The following is a 26,768-nucleotide window of genomic DNA, read 5'->3' on the forward strand; positions in this document are numbered from 1 at the left end:
CCTCTGCTTCCTCTGGCTTCAGCTACTCCTCCTGCCCGCCAGGTGCTCTCTCCCTGTTCACCGTGCTCTAGCCACACAGCCCTTCCCCAATTCCCTCTCACCTAACAAACTCTTCCAGCCTGGAACTCCTCTTCCCAGGCGTCCCTCCCCTGCACTGCCCTCCTAGACCACCCCCTCCTGGGCTGCCTCCCATTGGTAAGTTTTATCTTCAATATTACCTCACCAGAAAACCCTTTTCTGACTCCATTAAAGACTCCCCAGTAATTTCCATTTCAACCTCTGTGTATTTTCTTTATAACTCTTTTTTCTCAACTTAAAATGCTCTTATCTCCATCAGGGTCCCCACAGGTAACAGATGGCACTTCCAGAGTAGGATGACTTGAGAGCTTTTTACAAAGGTTTAGGGGCAGAAAAACTGCAAAAGCTCCAGCAGTTATCTGGGGTTTGCAGCAGCTAAGCCATGACCATTGTTAAGTTCCCACCATCACCACTGACAAAGGAGAGGGAGGGAAGGATAGAAATAGAATTTGATAGAATTGACAAAGAGAGGAAGACAGGTCAAGTCAGCCTCCCTAGGAGGAATGGTCGCCTTCCTTCAGTTAAGAGATACTCAAAATAGATCCCCACCTCACTGTCTCCCCTTCCCCAGACCTGCTGGGGTACCCCACGGGTCAAATCCAGCAAGAATCCAGAGGGTCAGACCTGTGCCATGCATCCATACAGGGACGGAGAACAAGTGGAGAGGGTGGAGAATAGATGTGGAGGGGCAAACACAAGAGTCTTACACACGACTGTCCTCTCCAGGCTGTGCAGTGACCTCATCATATACCCTGAACCTAGCCCAGGGCCCGACACCCAGCAGCCATTCTGCTAATATTTGTTGAATAAATGAATGATTGGGTGTTCATGAAAGTGCCCAATAACTATTTGTAGAGTAACTAATGAGTGGATAGGTTAGAGTCAATAGAACTTTAAGAACTTTAAGGCATAGCTTCACTGCTTTATAATACATAGATGAGAGGGCCAATCACTTGGAGAATCTCCAAACATTTCACCCGGAAAAGCTCTAACTTCCCAGGCCAGGGGAGAAGCAAAGAGCAAAGTCAGTCTCTGCTGGTGGCCTTTGTTTACCCAGTCTCCTAGAGTGCTTGGCTCTACAGCAGGAGGGATGCTATTTACTCTCTAGGAGGGGCCTGATTCCTCTCTGCCCTGTTTGTTTTGTGGGTTGAAGACTAATTAGAGTGCCCCAGGAGCCAGTTCCTGTGAAATGCCCCTGGTGGACTGCCCTGGGTCTCCACCAGCTTGTCAGAAGCGGCTCCTAACTGAAGGCCACCCCACAGGGCAGGAAAGGCCCCTCTGGTGGAAGTCTGCCCTGGGCTCAGGAGCCAGCCCCTCCACTTACTGGCTGTGGGACTTGGCAGAGTCATTCACCCACACCCTGTCTGTAAAACAAGGGCACTAGAACCTACATGGATGGCTCACATCATGTATAAAGCAGCAGAGACTTATTCATTAAATCATATTACATGGTCCCCAAGGGAAGGGACCATGCCTTATTTAACACTGCGTCCCGGGACCTACAGCATCTTAATGTAAAGGACACCAGGAAAGCCCCTTGGCCTTTTCTGGACTCCACTCCCTGACACTGCCCATTTGACTGAATAGACAAGTGCGTCTGTCTGGCTGTAAGCCTTGTCCCCACTGAAAACACAAGGTTCCCCCTTTCCTATCCAAGAGCAACTCTTAGTCATTATTATCAATATCACTTTTGGGTACGGTATAGAGAAGGTGAGGCATAAGACCACAGCACAGCTGCAGTGGATGACAGAGAAGCAGTCTCCCAAGGAGATAAGAAGGGTGAGGATTATACCCAATGTACCATTTTGGTCTAGGAATGGTCCAGAAAGCCTTGTTGTTGCCAGAGCCATGCAGGAGTCTCCAAGGACTACCCATGACCTATCCACTTGGATGCCACTGATCCAATTTGCTTCAATAGACGCTGAGTGTCTGCAAACACCCATTGCTAGCCCTGACCTCCACTGGAGTGGTTCACACTGCAACTTGAGGCTTTGCTCCTTTGGAGAAGGAGGTAGCCCACTATAAAGCTGGAAAGTCAGACAGCTGGGATTTCCACCCCCATGCCACTGCCAGGGCCAGCTTCAGGAGTCTGGGGCCCATGTGGCCATCCAGGGCTGCCATGCTCAGAAGGACTGCATCACATTTGCCGTCATCTTCTGAAATTCCTAATAATTCCCTGACCATGGCATTGCATGTTTACTTTTCATTTGCAAATTCTGCAACAGGTTTTTTCCACCCTTGACCTACTCCCTTTTTGTTTCTGTAACCTCGTTTGTAAAACAGAGTTAACAACCCTTACTGGAGAGACAGTAGGGGCTCAGTGAAGCAATGTGCCTAAGGCATCCCCACAGTAGCTGCGATCCTCATTTTTACTTTTAAAAGATCCTCATGGCCATAGGAGGTCAGCCCTGCGATCCATGTCATGTCCATTTGATAAAGGGAGAAACTGAGACTCAGAGACACTAATTGGGATACTCAGAGCAGCCTCTGCTGGGTAACAAAGCAAATTCGGATAGAAACAGTGCTTGAACCCTGTCACTACCTCCATAGGAGAGCCCTTCCATGGCCCAGAGCTGCCCACCCCACCCCTGTTGGAACTGATGACCAGAGGCTTTAGCGGTTTTGCTGGACCTATGACTGTAATGGGTGGGGTCCGGAGGGGCAGAGGTGGCAAGTTTCCCCATCATTCCTACAGACAGAAACCATATTCGCAGCACCCAATTCCCACGCCTCACCTTGTGCAGCCTTGTTGGCTAGGATTAACCCCTTTCCTGCTTTATTCTTCTTCTTCTTTAGCTTCAGCCCAAACATCCCCTTTCTGGAAAAAAAAAAAAAAAACAAGAAGAAAAACTAAAGAACGTAGTAACAGAAACTTTGAATCAGTCAAATATGCTAGGAAAAAGAAAACACATAAGCACATTGAGTTTTCCAGAAAGCCAGCTGGCACCCTCATCTCCCCACAAAAAGAGACAAGTGTCAGGATGACCTCGCCAGCTCTCCAGATTGCTTTACTTTTGCAGAAACTACAAAAACTTATCTGAGTAGAAATCGTGAGGTGTACCTGACATTGCACTGCGATGAGACGTGCTGGAACTACTAACAGCCCCAGCCAGTGTTTCTCCATTTCTCCTGGCTCACCCATGCCGAGCACTGAGCTGGGCGCTCAGGAGAAATGACATTGTTTACTCCTCACAGCAACCCTCTCCTACCCATCTCACAGATGAGGAGCCAAGGGCCAGAGAAGCTGGTCACACAGCACCTGAGCATCAGTGATACCCCTGGAAGCCAGGTCCATGTGAGTTCAGAGTCCAGCGTGTAACCACTGGGTGGTGTAAGCCCACCCCTTCCCTCTGCAGATGATATCAGGATATTTTCAAAGTCAAGAGGCCCTGGGACTGACCCAGCTGACACCTGGTACATGTCCCCATATGCCAGCCACTGTCATGACTGTCACTTTCAGCCATGTGCAGGAAGCACTTTCTGAGCCTCCTTCTCATCACAGGACAGGGCCCTGGGTCCACTGTCTCCCACAGACCAGAACCTTCCCCACACTCTGCCATTGCCCAGAGAGATCCTTCTCTGGAGTCGAGGGGCTGAAAAGCTCATGGCTGTGGGTGGAAGAATGGCCAGAGTTCGGAGGAAGGCCCTGGCCTGGAGTCAGGAAGGCTGGTGGGGCCATCCTCAGAAGAGGGAGGCAGAAGAATCAGAAAGTGTTCGCTGGATGAAGGGAGGAGAGAGCAGCAAATGCTCAAGTCCTACCCAGTGCACATTCTATAGTCCTGGAGCAAGCATGAACATCAGTGAACCCAAGTCTTCCCGTTGGCTCACATATTTCTGACCTACAAAGTGGTGCACTGCAATAGTTAAGATCAGGGACTCCACAGTCAAGACTGCTCAGGCCCTAATCCATTGTCTTAGCGACCTTGAGTAGGTCACTTAGCCTCTCTAAACTTCAGGGCCCTCGTGTGTGGAATGAGATCATAAATGCAAAGAATTTAGCAGAGTACCCAGGACATAACTAGTTGCTCAAACAAACCTTAGTTATTCTAATTGTTATTCTAAGGGGTAGGATTAGGATCAATGGCCAGGAGATACTAGGAGACAGACATCCATTTAGTCCATTCACTACTTAGTTATATACTTGTTATTTGTACAGTTTATATTATTATTTGATCCAGAAGTTAAGGAGGCCTCCACACCAGTGCTCTCTGAACAATGGAATAGGCTGTTTGGGAAGGGAATGAGTTTCCTGTTCATGGAGGTGAGTATCAGAAAGCGGCACTGGTCCAGGGGACATCAGGGTCCCTCAAGACCCTGAGGTACAGCAGAATGGAAAGAATCAGCTTCAGTCATGGTCGAGATTCAACTCCTTGGGCAAATCACAGTACCTCTCTGAGCCTCGGGTTCCTCATATGTATAAAAATAAAATATTATTATTTTAAAAATTATTTTATTTTAAAAATAAAAAAAAATAAATTCCCTACATCACAGAACTGCTGTGAGGATAAAATGAAGCAAAGTAGGCAAAACACCTGGGAGAGTATCTACAGTACAAAAGGTGTGAGGGAGCGTTTCCTCCCTGTGGTGTGCCATCATGCTCTGGTCACATCATCCTACCTCCCAGGAGTCTAGGGAAAATGACACAAGGAGGGTCTTCCCTTTTCTGACAAGTCTACGGGAGAATCTGCCATGAAGGTGTTTGCTATCTTGTTTTCAAGTGGGTGAACCAAGCTGAGACCTGTTCAAATCTGGGATTGGTATCTGTAGTGCCCAGGGGCTCACTGCCATGATCAGTTCATGGAGGCAGAACCTGGCGTTCCTGGGAACCTGGCCAATGGATTCTGCAAACTACTTGACAAGGCTGAGTTACTTCCATCCACAAACAGGAAGTTGCTAGTAATGAATGGCAGCATCTGCCAGAGGGAGACAGAACGTTCCTCTAGGGAGCTGACCTCCTCACCATGGATGGCCTCATTATTCTGAGTTCTCCCATAGGGAAGCTGGTAACGAGGGCATCAGAGGATGGCCAAAGATGCTGCTGTGAGCAGGGGCAGGAGAGAAACATGCCACTCCTAGAGATAAGCACCCTTGCCCCTCTGACCAAGAGCTCTTGACTCTGCTGCCCAGTAGGGTCACCTAAGAAACTTGATAAAAATATCAGTGTCTTCAACAACTGATCTTGGGCAGAATCAGAGTCGAGAAGCCCTGATCCCCATACGGAATAAGCCAAAGAAATCTTTCAGAAGTGCCTAGAGGATTTACAGCCAGCTTGACCCTCTTGGGTAGGTTGATGTTAACTTTACAAACACCAGCTTGTGTGCCTGAAACTGTGAGTCAGTCATCAAGGGCACGCCCAGCAGGACTCCCAGCAAGAGAAGGCTTCGTGGAGAAAATTGATTTCTCCTTCAAAGACCCATGACATCCAGCGATAGGGAGGAGGCACAGCTCGCCAGCCCAGAACCATCAAGCTGCTGGCAGACAGGGCAGTAGAAAGTGAATGGCTGGCACAAAGAGCCAGCTGAGGGGACCTGCGTGACTCCAATTGTTAGTGCCAGCATTTGGGGCTGGAGACTTAATTTAGATGAGCATATTTCTTCGCAGGTGACAGAAGGACATTTCTCATCCAATTCACCAGGTGATATAAAAATAGGAAGCAATGTTTATAAAGTATAGAGCATGCTACACATTATTGCAATGCTGATTACAAGGAAAGATGTGTTTAAAATTGCTTGCACCTGTACTGAGCACTTACCATACATCAGAACATTACTGTGCCCTCATTATCTCCTAGGATCCTTATAACAAACCACAAGCAAACTGCTGGGATTATCCCTCCTGACAAATGAGAGGCAGTCAGGGGTTCTCAACCAATATATTGGGAAAAACTGTCCAATTGGGAAGACTTACCTGGTAAGTCTCCAAGGCAGCTGCCATCACACCCCTGCTCCCCCAGCAGGGATGCCCTGCCACTCCACAGAAGGATGAGGTATATGGTTTAGAATCTATATAGGGTCTTCCAAAAGTTCTTAGAACTTGCATATTATGAAAATACTATCCATGAGTTTCAGAATTATTTGCACCAAAGAAAACAATCTTTTAATTCCATTTTTCCATAAAAATGAGGCTCCCCTGTATTAAGTCTCCTCCCAAGCTCACCCCAAGATAAGTCATGAGACACGGAAACCCCCATACCAACCTGGTCTCCTCAGGGTGAAAGCTACCGTGACTCTGGTATCTGTATTCAAACAATAAGAGCATTAAAACGTGGCATGTGTTAGACTTGCTTCAGCTTATCTGTTTCAGGTAGCATCATCTTGTGTCGAACTTTAGGATTTGCACTGCCAAGGAGGAAGCCAGTCCAGCACATCGAAAGCTAAGCTGAACCACTGGAGTTTGGGGCACCTCTAAGTCACTGCTATCTATGACCCTGGGGCTGGTTGTGAGACTTCTCTGACCTCCAGCCTCTTCTTCTGACCCTCGTCTTCAGAGAATGGCCATTAGGTTAACTCTTCTCTTTCTTGCGGGGATGCTATATGGATGGCTTTATTGTGCCCTCAACCTGAACTGTTTTAAAAAGCTCTACAAATAGCGTATTTAATGTCACGTCTATGGTACAAAAGGCAGGGTTAGAAAATTGCTCGCAGCCTGGGTTGCCATGTAGCTTCCCATCTATGTCACCAGATTCCCCTTCTAGAATAATCTTTTCCACCTCTAGTATACTGTAGAAGCATTCCAAGCCAAGTGGCCAAACACTGAGCTGATTGTGCCAATGATGTATTGGCCCTTGCTGCTCTCTCCCCCACCTAGGAAGACACAGATATGACCTATGCATCTCACTTTCCAGACTCAAACCACTAACACCCAATATGGAAAAACAAAAACAAAACAAACGTAAAACAAAACAAGCCTTTGGCTGAGTTGTGAATTTATGAACATGAAAACTCTTATAAACTTAAAAAAGCTAAGCTATAAAGGCCCTTCAAAAAGTTCTAAATACAATTAAAAGATAAGTTTATTTTGGCACAACATAATTTTAAAATCCACACATAGCTTTTTCAAAATAAGCACTTTTCATGAACTTTTTTAAAGATTTATTTATTTAAGAGTCAGAGTTACACACAGAGAGAAGGAGAGGCAGAGGCAGAGGCAGAGAGAGAGAGAGAGATCTTCCATCCACTGTCTCACTCCTCAGTTGACCACAACAGCTGTGCCGATCTGAAGGCAGGAGTGAGGAACTTCTTCCAGGACTTAGGCCATCTTCTACTGCTTTCCCAGGCCATAGCAGTGAGCTGGATTGGAAGAGGAGCAGCCGGGACTCGAACCAGCACCCACATGGGATGCTGGCGCTTCAGGCCAAGGCTTTAAACCACTGCACCACAGCACCAGGCCCAATATCCTATTTCTTTAAGGCAACAATACTCAACTTTGGTTATCTAGTTAATTTATATAGAGGAACTTTCTGAAACTGCTCCCATCTCTAGTCAGATTCCATCCCCGAAAGGCTGCTGTCATGGGTCAGTGATGGGACCAAGACTCAGTGGTTTCTAAAACTTCCCAGGAAATTCTAATGTGCATCCAGGTTGCAAACTCCTGGTACCAAGGAATTACCCTCTCAAAGAGAAGTCTCTATTTTTAAAAGGCGGTATCTTAACCGTAAGGAACAAAAGAATTTAACAAAGTCAGACTACTTGATGGATACATTTGAGAAGGCTGAATGTTATAGTCTAACACCCACTGTTCTTCCACTCAACCCCCATCCCTCCAATCAGTCCTAGAACTGGCTTCCTTTTCCACTTATGCACAGGATTAGTCCAGCCTTGGAGGAACAGAATCCTCAGATTCAAGAGAGAAAGATCACTACTGTTTTGGATCAAAAGGGTCCCAGGCAAGAATAGATTGGGCACTAACATCCAATCCAATAGGAACCAATTTGTTGTTACCTAATATGAATTGGAGTCTCCCATTTCATTGTCCTAGAAAATGGATGTTTCTCCACTAGATCTTTATTTTGTATACTCCAGACCCATCAGCCATCATAATAATATTCAAATGTTATAACTTGACAGTCATTACAAACCTTGAGATTTCACTTTCAAGAGTCAGCTGAGCTTTACAGATGCACCTGCGAGGATGATAATTAATTCTTCCTCCTATGGTTTCTCGGGACCAGGATGACTCAGGAATAATTTGGAACTACTCTTGTAAAGCCAAGCCAGGCTAAGCTAGCCTCTCAAAGCTCTTCAGAATTACTTGCCAATGTTCAAGGGCAAGGTGATAGGAGAATGTTGTTGTAGAATTGCCTTAAGAAATTGTAGCCTTTCTTCTTGCATGATTCTCACCCAGCCTGTGGCACAATGGTGCCCACTATTGATGCTATTTCCTGAGGGGTGGAGGATTGTTTTTCAGCCTGGGGCCACTGGCCTCCATCCTCCTGGGCTGCTCTTCTATGCTAAATATCAGCACATCAGACAAGACTGGGCTGGTGATAGCGCAAGAAAAACAGAGAAACATACTGGCAGGTCAATGTCATTGATGCAGCACAGTTCGAGATGCTAGATCTTCTCAAACGCAAACCTTTGCCTTACCTGAGCCCCTGAGAAAATGGTTCAATTGTCCTATTCTGTCGTCTTTATAACCAAGCTAATCAGAGCTCTGCTCTCTGATCTCCTGAACATCAAGGAATCAACCCTTAAGTCAACTTCTCACCACTTGGACAAGCAGCCTTCTGCTCCCACCCCCCACCCCCCAGCTTAAATGTCTTCAAACTCCCACCTCCTTCAGGCTTTCTGTTTTCCTTCACTCCCAAAATCATCGACTTCGCATATTTTCCTGATTATCTTTCAGAGGAGTGCTAAGAGTATGGCATCCACTGGTTCCTATTTCTCTCCTTGGAAGGGTTGAGGTCCAAAGCTCCCATCCCCGTGTGGTCATCCTCTCTTTGGGTCCACCTTTCCCCAGCACATTTACATCCCCCTTTCTGCTCTGACTGCCAGGAAGAAGTAACCACTGAGGCAGGGGCCCCTCTTTCCTGCAGCTGAATGGGTGAGTCCACCTGATTCACAGGGAAGTATTTGAAAATCAATCTGGCCTCTAATCCAAGCAACTTCTGCCAACCCAGCTTTACCAACAAGAGTGATATGCTGATCCCTGTGTATGCCTAGGTCTATTTTTCATTAGGGTTTGAAAACATGGAGGAGAAAGAAGGTATGATTGTAACATCAGGAATACCAATACCTGACTTATAATAGACTTTGTTACAAGTGAGATTCATTAAACTTCATAATGGGTGCAGAGGCTTATGAAATTCCTTCTGGACCTCACTTTCTGGTGTTGTAGAGACTGAAGACAAAAGAATGGGTGCTTTGTTAAGTTAAATAATTATGTGGCCAGCATTGCAGCATGACAGCTTAAGCCTCCACTTGCCACACTGGCATCCTATGTCTGAGTGCCAGTTCAAGTCCTAGCTGTTTTGCTTTTGATCCTACTCCCTACTAATGTACCCGTGAAGGCAGCAGGGGATGGCCCAACTTGGTGAGCCCTTGCTACCCACATGAGAGATCATGAGGGATTCCTGGTTCCTGGCTTGGCCTGGCCCATGCTGACCATTGAAGCCACTGAGGAGTAAACCAGCCAATGGAAGGTATCTCTCTGTCTCTCTCTGGGTGTATGTGTGAGTGGGTGGGTGTGTCTCCATCTCTGTTATTCTTCTCCTCTAATAAACAAATAAATCCTTAAAATAAATAAATAATCACCTTTGCTACAGGATTCACAGATCCTATAATAAGCTGATATGTATCATGACTCTCCAAGAGGGAAATATAATATTCAGACTTTTCCAAATGGATTTGTCCACACTTTTATAGTGAAATATCTATTAGTGTCTTAAGGAACACTGTTGAGATATCCAGAGAAGAAGAATACTGGCATCTCTTGGTGTTAATCCCCTTTCGAAACTTTCATGAGTTAAGCAGTGAACAAGTAAGACCCACCAAGGAAAAAGAGAATCCCGCTCATCTCTCCCACACTCTCCCACCTCTGTATCACATGGCTCCTGCCCTCATTCAGTACTGCACAGTGCTTCTTCTTGGATTCTTTCTCCCTCCTGAAACCTACTCATGCTGCACCCATGTTTGAAAACTAGAAAGAGAAGAAAAGTTTCTTAATCTGATAAAGACTACAATAACCTTAGAGTTAACATCGAATCAAGAATACACCTCAAAGTCTTCCCTGAGATTAAAAAAAGGAAGTGAAACAAGGATGATTGCTACCATCCTTGTATCCAACCCTGTGCAGGAGGCCCTCTATAATTCAATGAAGTTTGGTGGAATTACTAAGTGAATTCAACAGGGCATTGAGAAACAAGATCAATACACAAAAACCACTGTACCTCGATGTACCAAAGCCAAAGAATTATAAATTAAAACACAAATAAAAGATAAAACAGCATCAAAAATTCAAAAATCTAGGAATAAGAACAAAAAAAGTGAGCAAGATGTCCACACTATAAATCATAAAATATAAAAAATGGAAGGATGGCCCGTGTTCTTGTATTTAAAAATACAGTATTGGACTGACAGAGTTTGTGGTCACAAAAGGCTTCCATAGCCTTGGCAGCTCATGGCAAGAGCCTCGGATGATCACTGATGTCATAAACAAGAGTGTTAATTGTTAAATTAACAACAGAAGTCACTGTGCACTTACTCCCCATATAGGACCTCTGTCCTTAATGAGTTGTACCATGAGAATTAACTGCAAAACTTGTTCTCAAACAGTACTTTTTACATTGTGTGTGTGTGTGCCTGTGCAAACTGTTGAAATCTTTACTTAGTATAGAGTTAGTCTTCTGCATATAAAGTTAATTAAAAATGAATCTTGGGGCCTGCGCTGTGGCTGAGGGGGTTAAAGCCCTGGTCTGAGGTGCAGGCATCCCATATGGGCGCCGGTTCTAGTCACAGCTGCTCCTCTTCTGTTCCAGCTCTTTGCTATGGCCTGGAAAGCAGTGGAAGATGGCCAAGTCCTTGGGACCCTGCACCCGTGTGGGAGACCCGGAGGAAGCTCCTGGCTCCTGGCTTCAGATCGGTCAGGTCCAGTCATTGCAGCCATCTGGGGAGTGAACCAGTGGATGGAAGACCTCTCTCTGTCTCTACCTCTCTCTGTAACTCTTTCTTTCAAATAAATAAAATAAATCTTTAAAAAAAAATGAATCTTGAAGAAGAATGTGATGGGAGAGGGAGTAGGAAGTGGGATGCGAGTGGGGAAGGGAGGGTGGGTGTGTATATTCCTAAAGTTGTACCTATGAAAACTGTATTCATTAAATAAAAGCTTTAAAAATAAAATAAATAATAAAAATAAAAATGCAGTATTGGAAAACTGTCAAACTTCCCAACTTGATTCTGTGAGTATTATTTACAATATCCACTTTGTGAATATTTTTAAGTCATAAACTAAGGATTTTGCATCGTGTTCTATATATCTGTCATGTTCCTATAAAAAGTTTAGTTTTTAAAAACTATAGGTTTTAGAATCAAAAACCCTAGCTTTAAGTATCTGTTCAGCCACCTGCTAAATATGTAGCCTGGAGCAAATCCTTCATGGCCTGTTTCTTATCTACAAGGTGGAGAACGCATTACGCCTTCATGCATGGCTTTTGTGAAGATCAACGGAGCCAACAGATTCAGCGTACTATTTGTAAACATTAAAGTGCATGTATTTATAGGATATACATACACATATACATACATAGAATATACATGTTAACTCTACTATAAAATAGAACCAGAGTTCTATAATTGTCCCTTACTGCTCTGCCACCATATAACCTCAGCCCATCAATAAAGCACTTGACCCTCGAACCCAGTACTCCAGCACGATAAACAGTTTCTCCTAAACTCATCACATTCTCTTGCCCATGAACTTGTCTCACGCTAGACCTTTCATTGAAGGTGATTCTCAACAGCTAAATCTTTCTTATGGTCCCAAATCAACTACCTCTTTTGGTGTGATGTGTTCTTTTATTTTGCAAGGACAAGTAATGCTTTCCTCTGGACCATTTGTTCTTACCTGCATTTATCACATGGATCATAACAGTTAACTTGAAAGAACATCATTCCCCTTCATTAGATGCTGAGCTTGGCAACGCAGTAAGCATTACTGGCTTATGCATTTACCCTCAGTATTTAACACAATGCCTGCCACATAGCAGGGCCCAATGAATGCTGAATTTTGGGTAGGTAGATAGTCAGACAGAGATAAAAAAGCTCCACAGGATTTTTTTTTGAAGTTTTTGGCCCTATTTAAAAATAAGACAGAAGAATTCAACGTTATTCCAAGACTGAAAACACAGGAAAAGAGAATAATGTAAAACGTCAGAAGCTGAGCCTTGCCCTAATACTCACCTTGGAGCTGTGGAGAAAGAGGGAATTATCCACTCTGGGGCCTGGCAAATCGTTTGTACTATGTTGAATGGTGCATCACTCTGGCTGTCACCCAGATTCTGTCTCCGTTTCTTGAAATCACTCCCCTTTCCAAGGCACTCTTATTATCTCCTATCTATCACACCTAAATATCCTTTATAAGCTGGTTATTTCTCCTCCACCAGTTCTTTACAGCCAACCAAAAAAGTACAGAGAGCCATTTTTATGTTCCAAGAACCACACTAGGTAGGTTTACCAGGATACGTAGATAAGAGTCCTTGGCTCAGAGACACAGTGTGGCTGAGACTGTAGATACACACCCACAGGGTAAAGGGACAATATGAGAAGTGCTCTCATGGGTGGATACCAGGAGTTTTTGAAGAGTGCAGGAAAGAATGACACATGAGCCTGAAAGAGTCAAGGAAGGCATTCAGATACTGAGAAGTGGAGAAGGAAGGCGGGAAAGAGAGAAAGTGTAATGTGTACCTATTGTGTCTGGTTCCTTTACAGGCAGTAATTAAATTAATGACCACAGCAGCCTCGAGAGGAGGCATTATTAGTCTCTATTTAAGGAGGAGAAACTCACTTGAAGTGATTAGGCCACCTGCCCAAGGTGATGTTAAATAGTGGGCACAGGCAGGCACCATTCAAACCAGGTAGCCAGACAAGGGGCTCAGGAGAGACAGAGATACCTCGAGGTTCTCGCCCTGAACACATGGAGGAATGGGGAGGCAGGATCAGTGGGCTCCCTTCCTGTAGTTGGCTCTTAAGGCAAGCCCTGTTTCAGTTCCTTGGGTTGGCCTTCATTGCTGCAGACCTTGGACAAGCACTGCATGCCTGCCTTCGACAATAATCAGTCCAGAAGCTGGAGTCAGATCCCAACCTTGCACTTTGTTAACCATTTGGAAGCCAGCACTTCAGGTCCCTCTCCCTATATTCACAATATAACACCTTTCTTAAGGATCTTTTCCAGAATTAAAACATCCTGACAAACTTTCTGAGAGATGCAAAGTCAGATCTGAAAAAAAAAAAAAATCCCCTCTGACTACAAGAGACATCCTGGTGCCTTATCTTCTTGGGGTTGATTTCTTCCACAGCTGTCTGCTTTCTCTGAGGCTCCAAAACCTGACAGCAAGATAACTGTATGTACAGTGCATGCACTCTGCCCAGTCTCCTGGAAATTCACAGCAGCTCAGTGGTGAAAGGCTAACAAAATTCCTCTGCTCAAGCCACCTTTAACTTCAATATACTCTGTTCCTTGAATATCTCTGGAAATGAGTTCTCTGCCTTTGTAACTATGGTGGTGACTGTTTTTGCCAAAGTATATTTTCTCAAAGTATTTGCTTGACACCCACCCAAGAGAAATCCCCAATGTTCCTGCAGATGCCTGAAGTTGCAAGAGGATACAACAGAAGCATTTCCTTCCACAAAGGCTGGCTATGGGAAGCAGAGGGACTGGCAGCCTTGGAGCAGCAGCAGCCAACAGGCCTGAAAGGGGCTCAGTGAACCTCATTCCAAATACCACCCAGCCCTGTTCTGGAAGGTCTATGACCTCAAATATCATGTTCAGGCAGGAGATCCACATGACTTTAGCCATGATCCTCTCCTCTCCATAGACTTTAAAGAACACGCTTCCACAGGCCAACCCTGAGACTACACACAGAGTTCTAAGAAGAAGAAATGGTGGCAGTAAAGGTCTGGAGGCAAAAGTAGAGGTAGTATTAAAAAATCTCCCAGGGTGGGCACTTGGCACAGTGGTTAAGATGCCAGCAGGGGTGGTGGGTGGCTCTGTGGTGTAGTGGGCTGGGCCTCCACCTGTGGCACAGGCATCCCATTTGGCCTCAGTTCATGTCCAAGCTGCACCACTTCTGATCCAGCTCTCTGCTGTGGCCTGGGAAGGCAGTGGAAAATGGTCCAAGTGCTTGGGCCCCTGAACCCACATTGGAGACCCTGAGGAAGCTCCTGACTCCTGGCTTCAGATCAGCCTAGCTCTGGACATTGCGGCCATTTGGGGAGTGAACCAGTGGATGGAAGACCTTTCTCTCCATCTCTCCCTCTCTCTGTGAATCTCCCTCTCAAATACATAAATAAAATCCTTTTTTTAAAAAAAAGATGCCAGCTGGGATGCCCACATCCCATATCAGAGTGCCTGGGTTTGAGTCCTGGCTTTGCTTCCAATTCTAGCTTCCTGATAATGCACACCCTGAGAGGCAGTGGTGATGGCTCAAATAGTTGTGTCTTTGCCACCCCTGTGGGAGAGCTGGATTGAGCTCTAGGCTCAAGGATTTGGCCTGGCTCAGTCCTGGATGTTGTGGGCATTCAAAGAGTGAGCCAGGATGGATGGGAGATTAATATTCTCTCTCTCTCTCTCTCTCTCTCTCTCTCTCTCTCTCTTCTCCCTCTCCCTCTCTCTCTCTTCTCCCTTTCCCTCTTCTTCTCTCTTCCTTTCAAATAAAAACAAACAAATAATTTAAAAAATTCTCCCTTTTTGTTTGCAGGAAGGAGTGGAGGGAAAGACAGAAGACAGTAAATCCAGAGAGGTTGGGCATGGAGCAGAACATACAGAAACCCAAGCCCAAAAAGGGACTTCGATTTTATTGTAAGAACAACATGGAGCCAGCCATCTGGGGTTTTAAAAAGGATACAAGAAATGTTAACCAATAGAAAAAGGATACTTCATTCTCTGCCTGCCTAGACCATCCAATCATCTCCTCACTTTCCCACAACTTGCACCCAACAGTAACACCTTTGACCGCTCCCTGTGGTTGTGGCTGAGAAGCTGGCCAGGTGGAATATTGCAAAGCTTCCTATTGCTTCTATAACTAGAAGAGCTTAATAGGGCAGCTGCAGCAGAGCCTCTTCAAGGATGCACGGCCTGACCAGGACCTCTGGTCTGAAGCTATAGTAAGTAGGTCTCAGGGGATGAGGCTCTTTTGGAGGTCTTGACCAAGATTCCATTCCCATCTGCCCTTGGGAATACACATTTCAGAGGCTAATTGGGAAGGAAGAGGCAAATTTGCTCAGGGTCTAGAAATTTCTAGGAGGAAAGGAACAGGTACACTTTTAAGGTCTAATGTTTCCAGAAATATTTCTGATGATCATGTCTGCCCCTGACTGAGGTTCACTGGCAGCAAAGAAAACAAAGGACTCCAGAGGGATGGCAGGGGGAAAGGGGAATTCACCATGTGGATAAGGGACTCTGGATTGGTGATAAGCAACCAATAGCAAGACCAGATGGTAGACTGGCGCCGTGGCTCACTAGGCTAATCCCCCACCTGTGGCGCCAGCACCCCGGGTTCTAGTCCCAGTCGGGGCGCCAGATTCTGTCGCAGTTGCTCCTCTTCCAGTCCAGCTCTCTGCTGTGGCCCAGGAGTGCAGTGGAGGATGGCCCAGGTCCTTGGACCATGCAGCCACATGGGAGACCAGGAGAAGCACCTGGCTCCTGGCTTCGGATCAGCGCAGTGCGCCAGCCGCAGCGGCCATTGGGGGGTGAACCAATGGAAAAGGAAGACCTTTATCTCTGTCTCTCTCTCTCACTGTCCACTCTGCCTGTCAAAAAAAAGACCAGATGGCATGGGGAGGGCCGTGAGTCCAGGGTGTGTTGGCACTGACATCCAACCATAAACCAGGGTATTATGGGCTAAAGAAGCCCTATAACTATCCTTTATTAAGGTAGGATGCTTTCCATAGCGATGTAATTCAGAATGACAAGGGAAAAATCTGTGAGTTAATGGGATAATCTTGTTCTTTTTCTGGTATTTAAAACCCAAACTTCTCTTGCACTTCAGAGAAATTCAAGAGTAGGAAGGCATACCTACATTGTTCTCACTTGCATAAGCAATGACTTCGAATAGTAAAAGATGGTGTTGGTCCTTTGCACCATCAGCCAGTGGTCATCCTCTTACAGACTGCTGATGTGGACAATATATTACTTGCTAGTTCTCACAAGGTGTGGGAGATACTTCAGTGTTTCATACGTAAAAGTACTCGCTGGTTTGAACGCTTCCCCCAAGAGTTCATGTGCTGGAAACTCAATCCCCAAACTCATAGGTTTCATGTATTTGGAGGTGAGGCCTTGGGGAGATAATTGGATTAGATGAAGTCACGAGGGTGGGGTCCCCATGATGGTATGAGTGGCTTTAAAGAACAGGAAGTGAGACCCATGCTAGCACAGTTGCTCTGTCTCACTGCACAATGCTCTCTGCCATGTCACATGTCAGCAAGCATCCCGCATCGGTGCTGACCAGATGCTGGTGCCAAGTTCTTGGATTCCCCAGCCTCTAGTACCATGAGCTAAGTAAATCTCTATTCTTTAAAAGTTACCCAGCCTTGGGTATTTTGTTATAGCAAACTAAGTATCCAAAATATATTTATTTAATCAAATAAATAAAACTCTGTGCACTGGGAGCCTCCCCTTGTATTCTGGCCTCCAGAGATGAAGAACTCAACTTCTCACAACATGATGAGCTGATGGCCACAAATGCCCACAAAACACACAATGATGAGGAGGGGAAAGTCTGATTTGTTCCTGCAAGATAGATTAGTTCAGAATTGGGGCTGATGTTGAAGTGCAGCAGGTTAAGCCACTGCTTGTGTCACCCAGATACTCTGCTTCTGATCCAGCTTCCTGCTAATGTGCCTGGGAAGGCAATGAAAGATGGCCCATGTACCTGGGTACTTGTCACCGACATGGGAGACCCAGATGGATTTCCTGGCTCCTGACTTCAGCCTGGGCCAACCCTTACTGTTGTGACCACTTGGGGAGTGAACCAGCAGATAGAAGATCGATCGATCTCTCTTTCACTCTGCCTTTCAAAATATGTTATTACAAAAATTAAAAAAGAAAGAAGGAAGGAAGTATCTATATTTCTAGAACTGTATCTATAAAATACATGAAATCTGTTCCTTCTATATTAATAAAAATTAAATTATCTAAAAATAGTTCAGAGTGAATCATAAGAGGACTATACAACTTTGGTCAAGAAGAGAGCAGGCCAGTGCCATGGCTCACTAGGCTAATCCTCCACCTGCAGCGCTGGTACCCCGGGTTCTAGTCCTGGTCAGGGCACCGGTTCTGTCCTGGTTGCTCCTCTTCCAGTCTAGCTCTCTGCTGTGGCCCAGGAAGGCAGTGGAGGATGGCCCAAGTGCTTGGGCCCCTGCACCCGCATGGGAGACCAGGAGGAAGCACCTGGCTCCTGGCTTCGGATCAGGGCAGTGCGCCAGCCATGGTGGCCATTTGGGGGGGTGAACCAATGGAAGGAAGACCTTTCTCTCTGTCTCTCTCTCACTGTTTAACCCTGCCTGTAAAAAAAAAAAAAGAGAGAGAGAGAGACCAAATAATTAAGTAATTTTCCCTCTTTTGGGGCAGAATAGCTAGAGAAAGAGGTTGAGCTAAAGTAGGAATTGGCAAAAGCAGTCCTGATATGTTAGCTAGGAAGGATGTCAATTTCAGGCCTATGTATCTGCCCAAGGGCACAGGGTGGAAGGAAGACAGCAAAGAGCAAGTAGGTCACCAGGTGACCTCCCCTCCTCCCATCCTTTCAACTTAAGGAAACCCATCTTTATCTATTTTATACATGTATGAATAAGCTTAAGTCCTTAACTTTGGAAACTACCAGTCAAGACCCACTTGATAGTGAAACTAAGATCCAGAGAAAGGAAGGAACCAATTCAAGATCCTAAATCTGTCTCTGGAAAGAGCTAGCCCTTCTGGGCATCCATTTACCCTGTGGCTGCTTGCTAAGACCTCAGCAGCTTGGAGCCCTATGGTACTTCCTCTCCAAACCCAGGCCAGACTAACTCTGATAACATGCACCCTGAAGTCTCATTCAAAAATAGTTTTGCCTTCAAAACTGCTTCACTTCAGAATATGAAATGCGCTAAGAGTTTAAAGTGATAGCCTAATTACTTTTCTGGATGTACTTATAAAAGAAAAATGGAAGTCACATCTGTTCAGAGTAAAAGCAGTTCAATATTGAAAGTGAACAACCATGGTATTTCAAGTACAGCCTGCAAATATCTTGTCTCCTTTGCTTGCCTGAGTTCCTTAATGACTTCTGCAGCCAAGAGGGAAAATATACTTCACTCAAGTTGATTTGTTCCAAGAGTGAAATCTTTAATTAGTGTAGTCGAATGAAGCTCTCTAAATCCTCTCTAAATCAGTTAAATGTGGAAATATGATCAGGTAACTCAATGCAATTACTACAGCCCGCTTTCTGTCATCCATACCTGAGAAACTATGTCAGAAGCAAATGTCCCACTGGAAATTCATTGCTTCAGTTTTCATTGACTTCCTGCAAAGGACACCAACCTGAAGGCTCATCCATCAACCTGTGCAATCAAACATAGCATCCGGGAGACTTTACAAAACAACTTATCTTGAACAAGCCTCTTGTGGGAGATTTACAGGGTCCCAGTTACAACGGAATCCTGCCAACCTTCCTCTCCCTCACTCTGCCAAAGTGTTCTCTAGGGCTCTGCTCAGCAACTTTTCCCATCGCCCTTGCAGAAGCTGGAGTGGAGCCCTATGGAAAGGAGGGAGCTCTCTCAGTCCTGCAACCTCTCCAAGATCACTGTCCTTGAGATTTCATCCCCAGTCCAGGGCCAAGCACACAGAGTCCCAAACACTCAGAGGCTTCCCAGTTCTGTCCCTCCCAGTCTTAACTGGGAAACACCAAAGAGAAGGGGTCTAATGTCATGCCTCATGACCAGGAAACTCAACAGAAGATTTGCTGCTTAAAATAATGTTAAACTCACACATCCCCCAAGGAAGAAGGCCTCACTGGTCCCTACTGTATGATGTGAGCACAATAGGAAGTGAAGCAATCCATATATTGAATGTTTGTACATAAACACAATGCATCCCTCCCAATTTAAAGAGTGCTTATGCCCTGGACATAAAGAAAAGAGACCAGCCCCTGAGTAGGTAAGCAGTGATCATGGGTCCTATTTATATGGTGCCTTCCTCTCCCCTGAGCACTTCCTATGGAACCCTAATAGAAGTCCTGGGAGGGAAGACAGATTGGTAGCATTTTCACAGCATATTGGGTAAGACATAGGCTCAGGTCTAACTTTGGTCTCTACCACTTATAGTCTGTGTGACCTGGAGCAAACCACATATCCTGGCTACATCTCCATTTCCTCAACTGTAAAATGGGTATCACGCAGTGCCTACCTCCTAGAATGCTGAGGATTGAGTGAATTTTTATCTGTAAAACATTTAGAACAGCTTCTGGCACATAAAAGAAAAGAGTTACTACTGTTACTTCCAGACAACAAAACTAAGGCTCAGAGAGGTTGGACAATTTGTTTAAAGTTACCGAGCTACAATTAGCCAAGCTGGAAACAGTTAAGTCTCTTACTGCCTATGACTCCTTCTTCTTCTAAACCACACTGAGATTATGCCGATACACAATTATCCTCCATATAATGTGCAGTGTGTTAAATATAATCACCCATTTTATAACCAGTGTCCCAAGTACTCTGGGACACACAGAACAGCTACCATTCACTGAACTTGGAGAATGAGCCATGTATTGGGCTAAAGGCTCTACACACATTTTCCTGCCATTAGTCCCCCAGTAGCCATCTTAGGGAGGTGTTCAATGCATTTTATCTATTTTCCAATGAGGAAACTGAGATGTAAAAGATACAGTAACCTGCTTTGTCTCGCTAAGAGACCTAAAGAGCTGTAATCCAACCCTGACCTCTGAGAGCTCCATTCCAGGCTGCCTCAGCTGTCAGTCTTCAGGCACCCAATAAGAGTCAGGTGCCGGGTACCCTCGCGCACCAGACACAGTGCACCACTTCTCAGGCAGGGTCAGGAACTTTCCTGCTGCCACACAGCAGCCAGACATGCAAGCTCAGACACACACAGCCTCTCTTCCCATCCTCACCTGTGATGACCCAGGTCTCCAGGGACAAGTAGAAGACAAGCATCTCCAAGGGCTAGAATCAGCCCAGGCTACAGCAAGGGGTGTGGGCGAAACTCAGAGCAACAGACCTCACCTTGACTAGCAAGACCTCACCTTGACCTGGCCCAAAAGGTCTCACACTCACCAACTTCCTAAGGTCAGCCCAGAAGAGCAGCAGACTCCAGCACCTGACATGGAAGGAGGAAAGCTCCCCTTGGAAACCTGCAGACCCAGGGAAGCAGTATCAGGCACCTGGCTGCCCCTTCCCGAGTGGTAGCCACCTCCCAGGAAATGCCTTTTCTGTGTGTATCAGCCTGGCAGCTTCCTATCTCTGTTTGAAATTTAATGCCCTCCGCTCAGCTTGGCCACCAGAGCCTAAGACTCCAATCAGCAAACACACAAGTCCTGAGAGGTGGAGTCACCAATGTGTTTTACTCCAAGTCAGGTAACCACAGGTAGATCAAACCTCCAGAGGGCCTTATCCGCAAAGCCCTGGGCCCAGCCGCCATCCAGCCATCAAACCGGGATGCTTACATCACTTACACACACACACACACACACACACACCCCTTTGTTATACATTTTCATTGCTTCTAGTAATAATGATGATAGCAATGATTTATGTTTGTTGAGCATCTTACTTTTGGCCAATTCTTGTTGCCTTTACAAGTGTTATCCTATTTAAGCCCACAACAGCCCTCAAAGGTAGATACTATTATTTTTTTTAAAAAGATTTATGTGTTTATTTACTTGAAAGTCAAAGTTAGGGGGAGAGAGAGAGAGAGAGAGAGAGAGAGAGAGAGATCTTCTGTCCGCTGATTCACTCCACAAATGGCGCAATGGCCAGGGCTGGACCAGGCTGAAGCCAGGAGCCAATAGCTTTTTCTGGGTCTCCCACATGGGTGCAGGGACCCAAGCACTTGGACCATTCTCTACTGTTTTCCCAGGCACACGGATCAGAAGTGGAGCAGCCAGGACACAAACTGACACCCATGTGGGATGCCAGCACTGCAGATGGCATTTTAACCCAATGCACCACAGAGCCAACCCCCCAGCAGGTTTTATTGTACCCAATGTACAGATGAAAAAACTGAGCCATGGAGAAGTTAGTAATAACTGGAATTTGGACAAAGGTCATTTGACCCAGGAGCCTACTCCCTCCCCCATGTGGCATTTCCTTGTCTCCCATGATGCCATTTCAAAAAGGTCAAGTCTATCATGGAGAAAAATGAATAAAATAAAAAGAAAGCATTTTGGTGGGTCCAATACCCCTATGATCACCCCCTATAGTGTGTTGAGTGGTGGTCCCCTGAGAGACACATCAACATTCGAGAACCCGTGAGTGTGCCCTTACTGCCATCTTTGCAGATGTAACCCAGTGACAGGTCTTGAGATGATGTTACCCTGGGTTACCTGGATGTGTCCTAAGTCCAATGACAGGCTGGTACATAGCATCCTTGTTGGTCACAGAGGAGATGATGGAGGCAGAGACAGGAGGGGTTCAGGCACAGCCAGGAATACAGAGGCACTGGAAGTTGGAAGAGGCAAGAAGGGTGTCCCTAGGGCTGCAGCCTGCTCCTGCCAGCCACTGGATTTCAGACTTCTGGCCTCTGGATGTAGGAGAGGGTTTACTTCTGCTGCTTTGAGCAGCCATGTTCATGGCCATTTGTTACAGCTGCCTCAGGAAATGAATACACTGATTTGAGTGTTCCACTGGCATTTCTGATGATGTCACAGGACAGCAGAGTCTGGAGTTCTCTACTCCGAACATTTCAGACACTTTTGGGGGGACCTAAATAAAGACCAGCAGGCCAGGTAATGACAAGAGCCTCCGAAGTGCAGGACTTCAAGGAAGAGCCTGGGTGAAGGTTTGCAGGTGAGAACTGAGCGGGTCAATCAGTAGCTCAGAGGCAGCCTCTTCCAACATCCCTGACAGCCCACCCAGTCCACTCCATACATGTCGCAAATGGAAGCCCTGAAAGGGGCCTCTGTGCAGGGGTTCACAGATGGAGACCGGATTTCCTAGAGTATCCCTCCTTCCATTTTGTCATGGAGGCTTGAGTCCAATTAGAATTAAAGATGGACAGAGAGTCTGAACCTCACTATTTAAAGATGAGAAAAGAGGCTTCTAGAAACGTGAGGTGGCACTGTTAGCACTGCAATGCCTAATCCTATACTCTTCAAGGGAATGGTGTCTCTTGACCTTGTCTTTGGTGGCAACTCTTATCAGAGCTCAACAGCCCCAGGGAGCCCAAAGTAATCTCTATCTAATGCTTTACTCTCTTCTAAAATTTAGGTCTCTCTCTCTCTCTCTGCCCCTTCCCCAATGAGGCTGCTATGTCTGATCCAGATATAAATACACACCAACAGAGATCATCCATCTACACAGTAGCTGTTAATAATAAATACTATTTGGCTGGTGCCGCGGCTCACTAGGCTAATCCTCGGCCTGCAGCACCAGCACTCTGGGTCCTAGTCCCGGTTGGGGCGCCAGTTCTGTCCCCGTTGCTCTGCTTCCAGTCCAGCTCTCTGCTGTGGCCCAGGAAGGCAGTGGAGGATGACCCAAGTGCTTGGGCCCTGCACCCGCATGGGAGACCAGGAGGAAGCACCTGGTTCCTGGCTTCAGATCAGCGCAGCGCACTGGCCAGCCATAGTGGCCATTTGGGGAGTGAACCAACGGAAGGAAGACCTTTCTCTCTGTCTCTCTCTCTCTCACTGTCTAACTCTGCCTGTCAAATAATAATAATAATAATAATAATAATAAATACTATTTGCTGGCCCATCATAGGGAAGCACCAAATGGACAACCACAGAGCCAATTTTCTCTGCTTCCTCCTGCTCTGCTTCCCCTGTTGTTCATTCTGCTCTGGCCACACCACCTTCCTTCAGTAATGACCAGAACATGCCCTCCCTCCACAGACTCCTCTCTGTGTCTGGAGTCTCCCTGCCCCTAATACAGCTCTTTGCCTGATTAACACCATCCCATCTTTCATGAGTCACTTAACACCCCATCCTCAGAAAGGTCTCCCCTGAATCTCCAGACTCAGCAGTTCCCTTGGCTCTCAGTTCTCCAAGGTCCCAGCCCCTTTCTGTCCATCACTCTTCACCATTTGTAATTTTATTGGTATTTGATTTTTTTACTAGTGTTTACCTCTATCATTAGACAAAAAGTTCCATAAGACACAAGCAGGTTCCCTTGTCTGCCCAGCACCCATTGTAGGCACAAGTAATTCAGACCTTGGTTCATTCCAGAGTGTTGAGGTGGTACAAAGAAAGGTAAGAAAAAGGACTAGACAAAACTGCCACCCATCTGAAGATTAAAACCAAATACAAAGGCTCCATTCAGTCCTTTAAGAAAGTGCCCAGGTATAACTCACCTTTACTTCTTGACTCCCTCTTTCCTGGCACTTGCCCCTTAGCCATTTTAGCCCAAACTCATAATTTCTGAGAAGGAAGAAATTGAGTTGCTAAGACTCAAAGTGGTTGATAATGCACACAGCTCTGGGAATTAGACGTTGGGGCAGAGGGGAAGATGGTGTACAGTTCTCTAGAATGAAGTCTGGGGGTAGTCTTCAAAATTCAATGAGCTTCAGATTTATTTTAGAAATTCAGAAACAAGAACATACTGCCAAGCAAGACAGCTGCAGGACTGTCTCCCACCCTCCCTGCTCAGGGAAGAACAACACCCTCAGCATGAAGCCTTGGGTTGGGATCCAGGCACAGTGCAGGCCATATCAATAGAATGCACCGCCACCCTCCCCCACTCTTTGCCTCCTGCCACAAGGAATGCATTTCAGTGTCAACACTGATTATCCCACATACAGCGTGAGTCATGGAGTGTTTCCTCGGAGAACTCACAACAGTTGTTATCACAACTCCACCAACATTTGCAGGAGTCCCTGTTAAATGTGCAGCCCGTGCTGGGCGTGTGGGATATCTGGGACGGTGATGACTAACATAGCGTGCTGGGATCAAGGAGCACAACACCATTCCAGCAGCTGATACACTGGGAAAGGCTCAGCCATCCTGTAGCATTCCTCCGTGTTTCTAAGATGACTTCTCCATTGCAAGTGCCTTCACTTGTGGTTCTGTCACTGCAGCTATGTGAGGTAGAAGGACAGGGCCTCCATGGGACTGAGAACCTGCTGAGGCTGCAGAAGCCTTGAATGACCTGCTCCACCATGGGACACACTTGGAAGTGGTGGTAATCTGACATGTGCTGCTGAGGTCTCTGACGCTGGGGCACCACGGACTCCTGACCCTAGACCCACGCCTGCATCTCGCTGAGGCCATGCTACTGACTCTGCCCCCAGCTAATCACTGAACACAGGAGGTGAGCGAGCCCAGTCCCCTCCTTCAGGGTATGAGACCCCTCTATTGGGCCACTTGGGACACGAGACTCCCCGCCCACCTGGAGAAAACTATCCTGGACATTTCTTCCTGCCCAACTCCCCCTCCTGCCTCCTCTTGTTCACAGGTGTCAGACCTGCACCTTGATCACAGGGGCTGTCCTGCCTTCCTGCTCCCTTCCCCCATTCCCAGGCGTTTCCCCAGATCAGTCTCCAGCACACTCATGCTAACTTGGAATATGCTTTTCAGGACCAAACCTAACAGCATCTGATCAAGGTCTCCTGAATCACAAGTAGGTCTTCTACCAATAGAGAACTTCCATTTTGACATGCACTCACTCTGCTAATGTGTGATGAGTCTCCTCAAAAGTACAAAAGCACCAAAGAATGTCTTGGTTCCCAAAGTTGATCTGACAAGAAAATTGTTTATCCAGTTCCCCTGAATGGAGACTGGAACATGGGACCACTGGTCTTTCACGGACTACAGTTTGAGAAACAGTGCTAAGCCCCACCCCTCCAGCGAGCACACACCTGTATTTCCCTGAGCCTTGCTAAAGAGCCTCAGAATTGATGGCTCGACATTCTCTTCCCTTCCTATGCCCAAACGTGCAATAAAACTACTGAGACTGGAGAAAAAGCAAGTGACCCAGGCAGCCCTCAAACAACGTATTCTTCCCTTGAAGAAAAGGAAATTCATTTTCCTTTGCATTAAAGCTTTGCTCCTATCGTCAGAAGGTCAGGTGCTTTTGAATATCTTAAATGATGTCATCTTCAAGAGATAGGCAAACTGAATATACTTGGGATTCTAAACAATGAATTCTGAATCGTCTACAAGTCTAATCCTAACCCTGTTATTACAGGCACTGACCAGAGAATTAACATTAAAAACAGTTCCACTGAATGTCAGATCAGTGACCAGACCTAACTCTGGTTTAGGATTCAGCACTTAAATGAACAGAGAATAAATCCAGTGGAGCAAATATTCTGTAAGTTTTCTGTAAGTTTCCTGGAGATGCCAAGACTCGGAATGTATGAAGCTTAGAGGGAAAATGCATTTCTCTCTCTGTGCTGAGAAGGTGTTCCTTACATACACATAGCTACCTGAGAGTCATCCAGACAAGAAAACAAGGGTCCCTTCAAGAACAAGGGACCTGAAATGAGCTCACAGGGATTCAGGCTTTGAGGACTCCACAGGTTCTCCTCCTGTCTCTTCTGGAAGCACAGGAATGAAAAGGTGTTCCCGGAAGGTTGCCAGGGAGCGCTGTTCAGTGCTGTTTATCACATACTAGGTAATAAGCTAGCACTGTGGCAGCTGCCTTACAAATCACAAGTCCTTTAGCTTCATACCCTTGGAGATAAGAGCTGTTATCCCTATTTTTTTTTTCAGATGAAGAAAGAGAGGCTTGGCATGATAAAGTTACTGGCACAACATGACAGAGAACACAAATGCTGTTTCTTAATATCTCTTAGTCCCTTGGGATTCGCAGAGCCTAAGTTCAAGGATGTCCCACAAATACCACAATCTGCAGATGCTCAAGTTTCTTATATAAAATAGCATAGTATTTGCATATAATCCATGCAATCCTCCCATGAACTTCAAAAAAGTTTGGTTGGTTTGAGAGGCAGAGAGACAGAAAGAGGATACAGACAGAAACCATTTGCTAGTTCACTTCCTGAATGCCCACAATGGCAACGTCTGGGCCAGAGTTGAAGTCAGGAACCAGGATCACAGTCCAGATTCTCCAACATGAGTGGCAGGAACCCAATTACTTGAGCTATTAACACTGCCTCCCAGGGTCTGCACTGGCAGGAAGCAGGAGTCAGAAGCCAGATCCAGGATTCAAACTCAGATACTACAATGGAGATGCAGGCACCTTAACTGCTAGGCTAAGTACCTACTCTTCCATTTACTTTAATTCATGGTTAGATCATTTATAATGCCTAATATAATATAAATGGTACATAAAATAATTATTATGCTGTATTATTTTGCTAATTCACATCATTTTTGTTTT

General features: G+C 45.9%; 1 protein-coding gene across 1 annotated transcript in view; it reads right to left on the reverse strand.

Moving 5' to 3' along the window:
• Positions 1–26,768, reverse strand: part of FER1L6 (fer-1 like family member 6) — a 251,737-nt gene that overhangs the window by 141,675 nt on the left and 83,294 nt on the right. The window contains exon 2 of the mRNA XM_062188016.1: positions 2,814–2,896. Within this exon, the coding sequence (XP_062044000.1) occupies positions 2,814–2,889 (76 nt within the window). The 5' untranslated portion in view covers positions 2,890–2,896. The remainder of the gene's footprint in view (positions 1–2,813; positions 2,897–26,768) is intronic.

The sequence above is a fragment of the Lepus europaeus genome, chromosome 4 (genome assembly GCF_033115175.1).
Source record: "Lepus europaeus isolate LE1 chromosome 4, mLepTim1.pri, whole genome shotgun sequence".
NCBI lineage: Eukaryota > Metazoa > Chordata > Mammalia > Lagomorpha > Leporidae > Lepus > Lepus europaeus.